This window comes from Hemicordylus capensis, chromosome 2 (assembly GCF_027244095.1).
Source record: "Hemicordylus capensis ecotype Gifberg chromosome 2, rHemCap1.1.pri, whole genome shotgun sequence".
In the NCBI taxonomy this organism is placed as follows: domain Eukaryota; kingdom Metazoa; phylum Chordata; class Lepidosauria; order Squamata; family Cordylidae; genus Hemicordylus; species Hemicordylus capensis.
This window is the reverse complement of record NC_069658.1, coordinates 24,121,889-24,136,534: the sequence shown is the minus strand read 5'-3', so window position 1 is coordinate 24,136,534 and position 14,646 is coordinate 24,121,889. Positions and strand designations below refer to the sequence as shown.

The window sequence follows — 14,646 nt, the reverse complement described above, 5'->3', positions numbered from 1 at the left end:
GAAAAGAAACAGAGAAGCATAGAAAACTGCCTTATACTGAGCCAGACTATTGGTCCATCTAGTTTAGTATTGTCTACCCTGACTGGTTTCAGGCAAGGTTTTCCCCAGCCCTACCTGGAAACGCCAGGAACAGATCTTCTACATTGCAAAGCGGATGCTCTTCCACTGAGCTATGGTCCCACCCCACCAAAGGTGGCTTACATGGGTCTCCTAATCAGGCACTGATGGCACCAAGCCTGGCTTAGTCTGAGCAAGGTGGCTGTATTGTGTGCACTTAGACCATTATGTAGTTGTACAACTATATATCTATGTAGGTTAGGCTGAGAGATGGGTGATTGGCCCAAGGTCAACTAGTGATCAACTTATGACCAACTGGGGATTTGGATCCAAGTTCCTCTGGTCGTAGTCTAACACTCGGTCCACTGCAACACAATGACTCTGTTGTAATATCAACCAGAGAAGCTACCAAGACCACTCTTTCCCCATTCTTCTCTCCGCAGTGCTCCTCCAACTGTGGAGGTGGTTTCAAGACCCGCGATGCTCAGTGCATAGACGTTCGTGACAACAGAATTCTGAGGCCATTTCACTGTCAATTAGTAGAACACAAGCCACAACTGAGCATTAGTTGTAATGCAGAGCCGTGCTTGGAGTGGCATGTGGAGCCCTGGAATGAGGTATGTTGTCTCCAAAGCAGCTATTAAACTGAGCAATTAATGGTCAATTAGAGGCACAGCCATGGCATGTTATGACATTATGTGTATTTAATCTCAAAGGAAGGCACGCAGCAATTACTGAACAGGGCTCTGCAGTCCCTCTTTAGGGTACCAAAACATTTTTGCTGGACAGAACCTGTTATAATCACACACATGGCCTTGAATGAACTAGCCCAGGCATTCAACTAGTGGCTCGAGGGATTGTATCTAGGAAAGAGACAAGAGATAAGAAGGACAAAAACAGAGGGATGAAGGACAGCGCCTTTACAATTAATAGTTGTGAAGAAGAAGAAAATTTAGTGGGTGCAGCTTCTCATCCCTGCCAGACAAACTGCACTTACCGTGTCCTGTTCTGCATCTGAACAACTTAGCACTTAAGCATGAGAAGATGGACATATAGACAGTGCCAGCAGAGAGGCGTGTGTGTCCCTACTTTCCCCATATCCATTGCTAGATCCTCCTGGTTACTTGAAGGAATTGCTAGCTGTGTGTGAATATTTCCATGGCAAATTAAGATCTATTTGAGGAGCTGTATGTGTAGTGAATGCTGAAGCAACTTTGCCATACTGGCAAATAAAAAGAGGCTTGACAAAGCCACAGACCTAGATGTGGCTGTTAACTATTTTGCAGAACGGCATGGTGGTTTCCACTTCTACACATCATCTGAACTAATATGCTGAATACTACTCCTCTCCTGCCCGCCCCCACCATTTTCGGAGAGGAGAGCTGGTCTTCTGGTAGCAAGCATGATTTGTCCCCTTAGCTAAGCAGGGTCCACCCTGGTTGCTTATGAACGGGAGACTAGAAGTGTGAGCACTGTAAGATATTCCCCTCAGGGGATGGAGCTGCTCTTGGAAGAGCAAAAGGTTCCAAGTTCCCTCCCTGGCTTCTCCAAGATAGGGCTGAGAGAGACTCCTGCCTGTAACCTTGGAGAAGCCACTGCCAGTCTGTGAAAACAATACTGAGCGAGATAGACCAATTGTCTGACTCAGTATATGGCAGCTTCCTATGTTCCTATTTTTGCTGAAATTTTGCAGGCAACAAAACAGAAAGTGGTTTTATTTTATTTTATATACTGTCTGACTCCAAAGGTTCCAGGCTACTATCTGGTAGCATTGAGCCTCCACAAAACTTCTGAAAATATTTGGGGGGGGGGGGGCGGGCTGCAGGAAGGGTTGCTTACCTCCACCTTTATTCTTTCTTTTAAATGGAAAAAGTCGCAGTGGTGAAAGCAGTGCTTTAAGATCCTCTGCTCTTCCTAGCCACAGGCTCCTGCCCCTGGGCATTGCCAGTTCCCCCCAAGATGATGCTATGTCACAATGAGTATAATTTCCCTACAAGAGAAAAAAATGGCAGCCAGGGAGAGCACCAGTGTTTGAAATGCTGCCGCTGCTGCCACTACTGTAACCTTTTTCCATTTAAAAATAGTAAGATAAACCTGAAATTTTCACCATAGTTTCATGGAGTCCCACAAAACTACGAAATTCCTGCTATCCCTGGACCCAGCCAGTGGTGACCTGAAAAACACAAAAAGTAATTGCCTAACTTGATACACAGCTTTATGGAGAGACACTGTGCCGGGGCTGCTGTGAACTCATGTGGCGAATTGGTATATAGACATTTCCTTTCCTGATTCAGGTCACAGTTAATGAATAAACTGGCTGAACTGGTTTTAACCAGCTCTTAGCAGCCTTCTCAGTCAGCTAGCTCAGGAACGACTCCTATCAGCGAGGAGTCATTTCTGCAGTGTGCTCAGAGAAGCTGCCTACAAATGATGAAAAATCCTTAGCTTTCAAAACCCAGAAAGCGAAGAAAAAGAGTCTGATCAACACAGAAGTTCTGCTGGTTACTGCTGCTACCAATCACTCTAAGGCTTTCAGAGAATCCGACTGTTTGACTTGAGTGCTTTAGTCCAGAGTCTCTCTGTAACTGGGCATTGGACAAATAAAAATATATATATATGTTCCTCCTTGCTAATAGTCAAGAATAAAACCTTTCCCTCCCATGTGTCTTGCCTACACATGGAGTTAATTATTAATTGGCCAAGCTCACCTTGAGATGTGTTCTGCACCAGAGAAATCCCTCCTTATAGCCCCCACCCCCGAGTTAATAACCAATTCTCTGAGGCTTGTAAAATGAACAGAGAAAAAACTTTTATCCCATTACTACAGACTAGTTCGCTCTGAGGCTTTTAGCTTTTTAGAAACACTTTAAAATACTTAGTTGGTTACAAGCATGTTTCAAAGCCACCCAGATGATTCTGGGGCAGCTCACGTTAAAATCTTAGTTACTCAGTTGCAAATAACAGATATTTGGAAATGCAAAGCACCACACAGAAAGTAAAAGAAAATCCCTATCACAAAGTCTGACTAAACAAACATTTCCATAGACTAAATTCCCGAAGCCAAAGCCCTGGCTTCTTTTTCCTTGAACTCACCAAACTTCTGATGAGAATCAAGCTTCCTGCAGATCTCTCACCCTGAGAGATTATCCTGCAGCTCTGCCATGAGGCATCCAATCTCATGCCGAGTTTTAGGACGTGAGTTTTGGGCGTGATAAAAATATGTTAAATAAATAAAATAAAATGTGAGTCCCCACTCTCTGCCCAGACTTCCTTTCTTGTTCCCAGAATTCCCCCCTGCAGCTCTCATGTCCCACCGACCTGGTGGACTGATTGGTCGAGCCTTGGAGGTTACTAGCCTGTTGGTCAAGACAGAGGTTCACCTCCTATTAACCCTATGGAGGGAGGGAAGGCTGGTCATGACAACTCATAAGCAGGGTTGATCAAAATAGATTTTTAAAAATCAGATTTTTAACTTAAATCAGATTTTTTAAATATTAAATTGGATTTTATTTTTTTAATTAATTAAAAAAGAACCTAAGTCAAAGATATTATCATGAATATTAATCATAACATAATTATATTCCGTGGACATGTTAACTGTAGTATGTGGGGATGAGGGATAACAGACCTGATCAATCCTATTTTGCAGGTGGTGTATATGCAGCACACACACACACACACACACACACACACACACACACACACACACACACACACACACACCTTGTCCCTATTTCTCTCTAAAAGTGCAAAGACAAAGAAAGTCATGTTTTATAACTGCTTCTCATAAACATGAATAAATCTTATGCTGGTTTAACTAAGACTTTATTCAGAAGCAACTCAATTTTCCTCCTTCCTTTCCCTCCCTTTTCTTTGACTCTACCCTGCACACTCTCTACAGGATCCCCACTGGGAGAAACGTCCAAACAACAAAGCACAAAAGATAACTAGATAGAATACAACACATCCTTCCCCTTAATAAAAACCAAAATTGAATTGATTTAACATTTAGTGACAAAGTCTTGAAGTCTTTTAGGTGGTCTCCTGTCACAAACACTTCTCCTAAGTCTTGGGTTCTCTGGCACAAGAGCTGTTTGTGATTTCCCCCCCCTTCTTTTCTTCTGGCTCATTGTCCATCACTTTCATGAGCCTCATCTGCGAGATCAAAACTAGAGGCAAGAAGATCACATTCTTCTTCAGTTCCTCTCCTGAGATCAGACTCCCTTCCCTCTTGTCATAGTATGCATGCTGGAAAACCTCAAAATGTTCCATTTCTTTTCATAATCCAGTATGACAGAATCTCAGGTTTTGATTATTTGTTTTGGTCCAGAATATCAGGAACATCCCTTTCTTTCACACCCCATTCCCAATCCACATACAATTTATATTTTTGTTGCTTTTCCCTTACCCAGTCTTGAATCTCTGCATCCGCAGGGTGAGATAGCGTGGAAAGCCCTAACAGTTGTTGCCATTGGCTAAGTTTGGTTGTAGCTTTGTGTCCTCTCAGCAGTTCAAATGGTGATTTTTCTTGTGGTGGAATGAGGAATAGTTTGATAGGCAAACAGAGTTTTACGGATTGCCTCTTTTCAGGGTTGTTGCTGCGTAATATCCAGTTGTAAACCTTCCTTCACTAACCTGTTCCTTCCTTCCACTAAGCCATTCCCTCGAGGATGGTACAAGGAAAGAGTCTTGTGTTTTATTCCATGGTTATGCGACTATTGTTCAATTTCAAATGAGGTAAGCTGCGTCCCATTGTCAGTCACTAGTTCTTTAGGAAGATCTTCTCTCACAAAAACTGCAGCCATGAACTGGGTCGCCTTGTTTGTAGTAATGTTGTCAGCAAATGAAACTTCTGGCCCCCTGGAACAGTAATCCATTATCACGATAACAAAATTTTGTTTTGAGGGTTGGTTATGAAAAGGTAAAGTTAGAGTGTGCCGTCAAGTCGGTGTTGACTCCTGGCGACCACAGAGCCATGTGGTTGTCTTTGGTAGAATACAGGAGGGGTTACTCTACTGCAGTCAAGCGGGTAGTGAAAGTCTTCCGCAATTTGTCACAAACAGCACAAGCCATACAGTACCCGATTACATTTTCAATGTGTTTATCCATACCTGGCCACCTGAAACTTTCCCTGATTCACCTTTTAGTCAAGCTCATGCCCAAGTGACCTTTGTGGGCAATTTTGATCAGGTTGGCTCAATCAAGATGATCGATCAGCACCAGCTCATTGAAACAGATTGAACAATGGCACAGCCCGCTCACTACGTATGGTTGAAAGAGGCCCTTTCTCTCTATGGAGGAGGTGATGAAGATGCTACCTAGCCAGCTGCTATGCAGCCCTGAGCCACTGGTCAGGACAGGAGGTGCAGGCATCACTGCAATCCATGATATTCTAAGGACTAGAAACAGGATTTATGGAAATGAAAGCTTGCAATTTTCTTAGAGGCATCTGTTTGGCTGTTACTGGTAGACCAGGAATTTGAGCTAAATGGGCCATTTGTCTGATTATTCAAAGCATTCCTTATGTACTCCTTCAAATGTGCATGTATTGCCATTCAAATGTTTAAGTTAACAGTCTCTCCCTTCCAGTGCTCTGTTTCATGTGGTGGAGGTGTACAGCAAAGAGCAGTAAAGTGCATCAGTATGGAAAATAACACAGTGAAGGAGGAGAGCTTGTGTGAGCAGGAGACCAAACCTTTAGACTCCCAGAAATGCAACCTACAAGAGTGCATGAGAATATCAGGTGGGTTTAATTCCATGACACTCAAGCAAAAGAACAGTTTTGTTTGTAGAAATACTAAGACTTCTGCACAGCAGGCTGCTTCATCAGGGCTGCTCAGGCATTGGGTTTAGTTTTTTGCTTTTTGTTTTAAATCAACAAAAACCTTAAGATTTCTGTCAAAATCACTATATATAGGTTAGACACACATCCATTTTACATCAATTGCACTTCCCAAAACAAGTTCAGAAAAACCCTGACCCCTCATTTCCAGAGTCAAACAGATACAAACTTTAAACACCTGCAATCACTCTAAAATGGTATTGATATGAATCTTAAGATCCATGACACAAACCTGGGAATAATTATATCTACAGAGGGATTGTCTTCTGATTAGCAACTGCATAAACAGAATGTTCTTTTCATTATAAATTGAAAGAGACTTGGGAATCTGGCTAATAAGAATCTGAGACAACACAGACATGATTTGACTAGCAAACATTGTTGCTCCAGTTCAGAGGAGATCCATGAGCAAAAGCAGGCTTCTGCATGTGCATGTCTTCCTAGATCAGGAAGGACAGACATCAGCACACATCAGAACGTGCATCTTTATTTTTTGTATATTTATTTATTTATTATTTATTAGTTCAATTTTTAGACCGCCCTTACAAAATAGCTCAGGGCGGTTCACAGACGTCAAAGACCCTTTAAAACAATTTAAGAGCACTGGTAGTGTGTATATATTATGCATACCAGCAGTGTCAACAGTGCTTTAGGAAAAGGGAGACGATAGCAGGCCCTTGTTATAAAGGGATCACAATCTCACGTGTGTGTGAACGTTGTCCATTTGCAACATGTTGCTTTCAGTCGGATACAGGTCTGAATGTGCATCTGCCACCCACATTCTGATACCAACCATGATATTTTTGTATATGGCTCAATCAGGTGGATGTGTACAAGGCAAGGAGGAAATAAAGAACTATCGTGGTTGACAACCAGACCAACAAAGCATGCATGCAGCATGTTGCCTGTTCCAGACTAAAGCAGCATGGGCACTCGCAGGGGGGGGGGCGGGAAGCAGAGAGCTATGCAACCCACAGGGACATATTTTCAGGTGGCACAGACCACAGAGTGCTTCAGAGGGAAGGAGAGATCAGCAAAGGTTGTCATCCTCCTGTCATCTTCCTGAGTACCTGTGCAGCTTTAGCCTAAGAACACAGCACTCTACTCTCTCTCTCTCTCTCTCTCTCTCTCTCTCTCTCTCTCTCTTCAATAGTCTGAATGTCAGCCAATTACCTTAATGGAAAATGTTAAAATTTGGGGGAAATAGATATGGGCGTGTGAAATGCATTATTGATATTTTAATTGAAGTTGCTCAACTGATGCTAATGTATGTTCCATGTCTATTTAGTTGTATAGTACTGTTAGACGTGTAGTGCATACATAGATACATGTGTCCATCTCTTCTATTTTAAGTTCTGGCTTACAAAAACATATGCCACAATAAATGTGTTAGTGCTACACATTTAAGGTGCTACAACACTCTCTGTTGTTGTTGTTTTCTGCAATGGACTAACAGGGTTACTAAAAAATCTAGAAGATCCCCACCACCACACACACACACACACACACACACACACACACACACCCCACACACACTTTCTTATTTCTACAAAAAAAAAAAATTACATCTCAACATCCATGTAAAAAAAAGAAGTCAGAAGCAACTCTTAAAGCAGAATAACAAAAATAATACATTTTGTGGCTCCAGGCTGGAGATCAAAGAGCTTTGCAGACCTGGAGCACATGTCTCATAAATTATACTGTAGTCCTGGCATCTTTGCATGTCACATGCTACTAAAAGTGGTACTTTGCTACTACTTTCTGTTTAACATGCTGATAACACAGCAGTGTATGTAACACACACTCTCCAAAGTTTGTGTAAAAAATTTGTATCTGCAGGCCAGACTAGATATTATGCTTAGCTGCTGCTTCCCAAAACAGGAGCTGCAGGTCTAGCTTTCCCTCCTAGCTTGTGCCTCCCAGATTCTCAGAGTCTCCTTTTGGCTCTGCAGCTTGCATGCCTACATGAACTCTGCAGTGGCATTCTCCATTGCTGATCTGGGTCCTCCAGCTATCCCACATGGCATTGCATGAGCAGCAGAGACGCAGCCTCCAGTACTGTAGCAGCTCCACTCTGCCTGGTCCCAGGAGTCACAGGATTCTATGATAAACATGGCCACCGACAGTCTGGGAATAATTTAAAATGGCGGAGAAAAAGGTAGGATGGGCTCTGCTTTGTCCTACTTCACTTTTAACCTGGGTAGCCGATCTAGGCTATCCAGGCTTGGAACTGCTGGGATGCAGTTCCAAGCCTGCAAGCCTGGAACTTCTGGGATGCAGTTCAGGGCAGCAGCTCTCCAAGATTTCAAGCAGGAGTTTCTCTCAGCCCTATCTTGGAGATGCCTGGGACTGAACCCAAAACCTTCTGCAGGCAAAGCAGATGCCCTATCACTGAACTATGGACCCATTCCCCAAATATGCAGGCATGAGAGTGACTCCTGGGAGTGTTTCCATATCTGAAGCAAAATATTGCTTTAAGGTCATGCCAGTTCCTGCAGTTAAAGAATGAATGAATCAGTACAAACTGTAAGGCAAACCAAATTCTACCCAGGTCATTCTTATTCCAAAATGTGTATAAATTATGCAACCTTGAGAAGGGTGAGGAGAAGTGTCCTGATGGCCAGCAGGCATCTTCATTCAGCCATGGCTGCTGAAATTCCACCACAAGTTCAAATCTCTGTTTGTAATTGTATAAGATAGCAACTTGGTGGTGGGGAAGTGGGCTACATGAAGAGTTGATTGCTTCTGGATCTCCCTTCACCCAAATATCTCCTTACATGTTGGGGTTCCAAAGCACATGGTCCTGTTTCTGAAGCAGAAGTGATGTTTTGTTAATAATATTTCTTTATTATTAACAATAGATTTTATTTGGATAATTTTTTTAAAAAACCCACAAAAGTTTCAGAACAAGCTGCCCTGATCATAGTTTCCCTCTTCCCCTACAGCTATCACCTGCTGTCACCTATCCCCTGCTAAGGGGAATACTAAACTGTTACCATGCAGGCCTGGTTTATATACTAAATATGCTCATTAGCTAGCATATAAAATTAGGCCTGTCTCATTGTGTCACCAAGTGACCAAGTTCTTTTATATAGTGACCATGTAAGATCTGGGCGCAAGGAAGAAAGGAGATCAAACCAATCCTAAAAGGATTCAATGGGCTTTATTGAGTATAAAAGAATAACAACATCAATCTAGCTGAGCAGAAAGCAGAACATTCTATAACAGTATTTCAACCCTAGCCAGCAACAATATTCACCCAGTGTTCCTAACTAACATATGTGTGTGTGTGTTAAATCTTCCTAGAGCCTAATACAATTCAGATACAGATGGAAAAAGGGGAGTAAGGAAGGCTGAGGGCTGGCATGGTTTGGGGAGATCAGGAATTAGTAGAGGAAAAGGGGGGGGGAGAAGGAGGGGGAAAGATGGAGGGATCCAAGGCTTGTAGGAGAAGCATATTACCAGGACCAGAGACTTGAGAGCAGTGGATCTCTTCAGCTGAAGGAGCGAGGCTCTTGGCTGGAGACAGGAGCTTTTGCAGTTTGCTCAAATCACGGCTGAGAGTCAGAGCACCATGGCTGGGGAAGTCTTGACTTCTCACTGCGCAGTAGAAGTCACAGACAGCTCCTGTCCATGGACAGAGTTCCTGCTTGTTGCCCCACGGCTTAGCAGCAAACTCTGGGATTGCTTGTGAGCAGATCTTGCATGTAGGCACAAGATGCTAACTCTCTGTCCAGTAGCCTCATTCTTTATAGTTGGATTTTCCTTTGATCTATTCAAATCTCATCTTTTCCTGGGTCCCAAAAAGGGGTGACAATGCTGTTACCTTCTGGACAATGTCTTTTAATTATTCAGGATATTGGCCAGTCCAGAGAGATCTGAATCTCATCTTCTGTAAACTGTGCGCTTAGAAGGGGGGGACATTGCCCAAAGCAAATCTGCATCTCTGAGCTGAAAATGGACATCTTCTCTTTGCTAGCCTCATCCCAAAAGGTGTTAAAGTGTTAGTAAAGTAAAAATTATAGTCTATAGGTGTTTTCTTTGTATGCATCTACCTATGTTGAATTTCTATAGAGAGCAATTGAGTTAATCATTGACAAGGATTAACGCTGACTTCTTGCAACAGGAGAGGGGAGATCAGCCTCTGGCCTCTTCCACAGACACATCTGGTAGTGAGTCACATTTTAGCATTTGGATTATTCTGGCCTGGCTTTTGTACTCCCTTGAGTATCCATTTCACAATACAATGCTGGATTGCCTCTTCCCTCACAAACCAGTTGAGATCTGGGGTGTTAATTCACCCTGAGTTCAGGCAATAATTCATTTTTTAATAAAATGGAACTAGACACAGACCTGAATTCCATATACTTCTGAGTTGGTACCTTTAAGTCTAAGGTTGGGGTACTGTCCATAACAAAACTTAGAAAAATTGAGATAACAATAATCAGTAAACCTGCACACTCTAAATTATAAGGAAAGGTTTGAGAGAAGAAAAATAGGAGAAAGAAAACACCCCTAAGCATTGCTTTACTAGTATGCGTGGATAAAAGCACTGCAAAAAAAGCAAAATTGATTTTATTGTACATTCTGTTCTCATCAACATTCATTTTGGATGGTGCTTTACTAATGTGCACATTATCAGTAAAACACCACAGGAAAAGTATATTGGCACAATCATGCATGATACAATCACATCAAGATTATCTTTTGCAGTGACTTCTCAATGCACATGAGCATGTGATGTAGAGGGGTAAGTGAAATGAAGAAATTGCAAGTTGCAGCATGCTCCAATTCTGGAATTAATGTTAGAAATTCTGTGAGTTTAACCAGAATTCTGGAAAAGTAGAACACAGAACAAACCAGAGCAACCATAAATAGAAGTATTAGGAAAACCCTCTCGTCCCTGCAAGGAACAGGATGCTGAATTCATCACTTCATCAAACATCATGCTTTTTCTTCATTTGTGTGGAGTCATGGAATACAATCCAGTCTTGACTTTGGTCACTGATGGAGGCAAGGTGTTTGATGGATCACTTTATTTCTTTCCTCCGATCTCTGATGTTCTGCTGCCTTAACCTACCTCCGAAGGGACAAAACCTAACACTTGTGTGTTGTGTACTTGTCTTTGTGTACAGGTTTGCCTTGCAGCAAGGACAGATTGTCAGCCAATTTCTGTGAACGAGTAAAGGCTGTTGGCAAGTGTTCTATGCCATCAGTGCAGAATCAATGCTGCTCCACATGCAAGAGACCCTCGACTGTCAACAAGAGACCTCGGAATGGCTCAAGCCTGAAACCGTAATGTGAATTAGAACTAAGATTGCCAAATCAGAATTCAAGACTAAAGGATGCTATAAAATTTTAGCACCTCGCCTTCCAAAGTGGAACTATAATTCAGTGGCCATTTCAACCTTTCCAACCCAGGACATCCCCCATCCTCCATCCAACTTTTGCAACATAGGACTCGTTTGGAAATTTGTGTATTGCATTATTTTTACATTTATGATACATGACTATCTTCCTCTGTCTGTGTTTCTCCTCCTCATCCCTTTCAAAAGATAGATTTGATATGACGTATTTGACCTACCTTATGTCAGGTACGATTCACCAAATAGCTTGTTTTAGAGACAACACCAGTTGAATCCCTTCATCCCAATTCATTGAAGGAGAGCTGCATGTGGTTTCTGTGCATGTGACTGATGCAAACATAGAAGTGCATCTGGATCCACATCACAGTGGTCATCCAAGCACCATTGGACTACTGGGAATGTGTATTGAGCGTGTGTATTGATTGATCACACACAGGACTAGTTATGTGCAGCTGAATCTGGATTGGGGTTCTTGGCTCTAATGTTTCTTAATTCTGTGTGGCTGTAATATTTTGGGACAGTGAACAATGCTTTGAACTAAGTAACATGTTTTGAAAAAATAAGGCAGAAAAGAGAAATCTAATCAAAGTCAGTAGCATGTTAGATTTAGTCTAAAAATTATCCAGGTGCCATCTTTCCCCTCAAACCACCCAGCACTGGCAAAATGAAGAACTGTAGAAATCCAGATGAACCCATAATCTGCTCTCCAAGGTCTTGGGCTTTCTGCTGCTATCAGAAGTCCTTTAACTTGAGATGCCGGGAGCTGAACCTGGGACCTTATGCATGCAAGCCATGTGCTTGACTACTGAGCAATGCTTTCTCCCTTCATGCCATGCACCTAAAGGGGACATGATACAGATAAACGCATGCTACAGCGAGAGCCAAACTCGATGACAAGAGATTTATGATCAGATGTCCCATCTTTACATTTTTGTTAAAAAAAAATTTAAAAAGCTACTGGGGGTGAGTCGGGGATTCAGATCATAACTGCAGCATGGGGAGAAAGGGGTTAACTTCCCTAGCACCACGCCCCTCCCCGTTCCAATCTGAAGGTATGCCCCCTCTACCGAACGTTAACAGCTGCTGTATAAAGAAATGAGAGCTTCAGTCCTGAATCTCGTTCATCTTATCTAGTTTGGTCCCAAGACTAAAGATAACCTCATTCACAGTACACTTCTGAACCCAATTATTTTCTACAAATGATAGTCCTGCTAATCCTGGGACTCCCTGTGAGGCGATAAGCCTCAACGCAGAATCTGAAACATGAAATCCTTCAAGATTCTTACCTTCACCAGACATCACTGGAAATTCTGTAGGCAAAGAGTTGCAAATCTTGTCTTATGTAGGAAGCATTAATAGAGAACATAAAGTAAAGTGTGCTGTCAAGTTGATTTCAACTCCTGGTGCCCACAGAGCCCTGTGGTTTTCTTTGGTAGAATACAGGAGGGGTTTACCATTGCTGCCATCCGCGCAGTTTGAGATGATGCCTTTCAGCATCTTCCTATATCTCTACTGCCCAATATAGTACCAGCGGGGATTTGAACCAGCAACCTTCTGCTTGTTAGTCAAGCATTTCCTCGCTGTGCCACTTAAGGTGACTAATAGAGAACATACTCTAAATTAATTCAGCTGCTGATAAATATGGTGCTATTATACCATGGTGCTACTCCTTGCATGGTGCCTAAAAATATTGTACAGTTTGTAGATGTGTTTTTAACCTCATCCGTGCTGAAACTATGCCTAGGCAGGGGATTGCTGTGCAATGCCTACCATAATGCTTCTCAAATGTTATATGGCATGGGTTCTCAAACGTGGGCCCTTGGATGATGTTGGACAGCTCCCATCACTCCCTGCCACAGCCAAATAACATAGTGGCTAAGGATGATGGGAGTTGTAGTTCAAAAACATGCAGAGATTATATCGCTTTTCTAAAACTGCTTTGATTTGTAAAATAAGAATATTTTATCACCCCTTATGAGAATAAAAATTATATCTGCTGCTTTCATGTTGAAAAGAATTATGACTGGTTTTCTGCATGAAAGGACATTTGTGTGTGTGGCGGAGGGCTAATGTTCCACAGATTCAGATGACACTAAATTCTTTAGGGTAGTGAAATCCAAAACAGAGTATGAGGAGCTCCAAAAGGATCTCTCGAAACTGGGGGAGTGGGCAACAAAATGGCAAATGTGGTTCAATTTAAGCAAGTGTAAAGAGATACATATTGGGGCAAAAAACCCCAATTTCAAATATATGCTGATGGGATCTGAGCTGTCAGTGACTGACCAGGAAAGGGATCTTGGGGTCATGGTGGACAGCTCATTCAAAGTGTTGACACAACGTATGGCAGCTATGTAAAAGGCCAATCCCATGCTTGGAATCATTAGGAAGGGGATTGAAAATAAAACTGCTAATATAATGCCCTTATACAAATCTATGGTGTGGCCACATCTGGAGTAGTCTGTATAGTTCTGGTCATAATACTGCAGAAGGGACATTATAGAACTGGAGAACGTGCAGAAGAGGGAAACCAAGATTATCAGAGACCTAGAACACCATCCTTATGAGGTAAGGCTACAATACCTGGGCTTTTTAGTTAAGAAAAAAAGACAACTGAGGGTTGACATGATAAAAGTCTATAAAATGATGCATAGTGCGGAGTGAGTTGAGGAGAAATTTTTCTCCATCTCGCATAACACTATAACCATGGGTCATCCTATGAAACAGATTGCCAAGAAATTTAGGACTGAAAAAAGGAAGGATTCAACACAATGTATAATTAACCTGTGGAATTCTCTACCACAAGATATGGTGTCAGCCACCAGCTTGGATGGCTTTAAGAAGGGCTTACATAAATTCATGGAGCACAAGTCTATCAATGGCTACTAGTTGAGGGCTCTAGGCCACCTCCAGCCTAAGAGGCAAGATGCCTCTAAATACCAGTTGCAGGGGAGCAACAGCAGGAAAGAGGGCATGCCCTCACCTTTTGCCTGTGGATTTCCCAGAGGCATCTGGTTGGCCACTGTGTGAATCAGGATGCTGGACTAGATAGGCCTTGGGCCTGATCCAGCAGGGCTGTTCTCATGTTCTTAATGTACATGAAGAATCAGTAATGGGATGCCCACTTAAAATGTCACTACCTGGAAGCTACTATATGCCCCCCCCCCCAGCAGCACCACCAAAAAAAGGTCCTGGATCCAGCCAGAGCAATAGGAGATCTGCACACACACATATATGAGTACACGTGCATTTCTTGATTGCATAGACTGAACTGGCCAAAGCAATTCAGTATCGTTACACACATCAGTACAAGAGAATGTAGACGTTCTTTGGTGTGAGATGAGCACCTCCCCACTACGCTCTTGTACCTGGTTCTGGATCAAA

General features: G+C 42.5%; 1 protein-coding gene across 1 annotated transcript in view; it reads left to right on the top strand.

Moving 5' to 3' along the window:
- ADAMTS12 (ADAM metallopeptidase with thrombospondin type 1 motif 12) overlaps positions 1-13,282 on the top strand; it is a 247,679-nt gene extending 234,397 nt beyond the window's left edge. The window contains exons 21-23 of the mRNA XM_053297498.1: positions 501-674; positions 5,647-5,800; positions 11,035-13,282. Coding sequence (XP_053153473.1) covers positions 501-674; positions 5,647-5,800; positions 11,035-11,198 — 492 coding nt within the window. The 3' untranslated portion in view covers positions 11,199-13,282. The remainder of the gene's footprint in view (positions 1-500; positions 675-5,646; positions 5,801-11,034) is intronic.
- Positions 13,283-14,646: the final 1,364 nt, after the last annotated feature.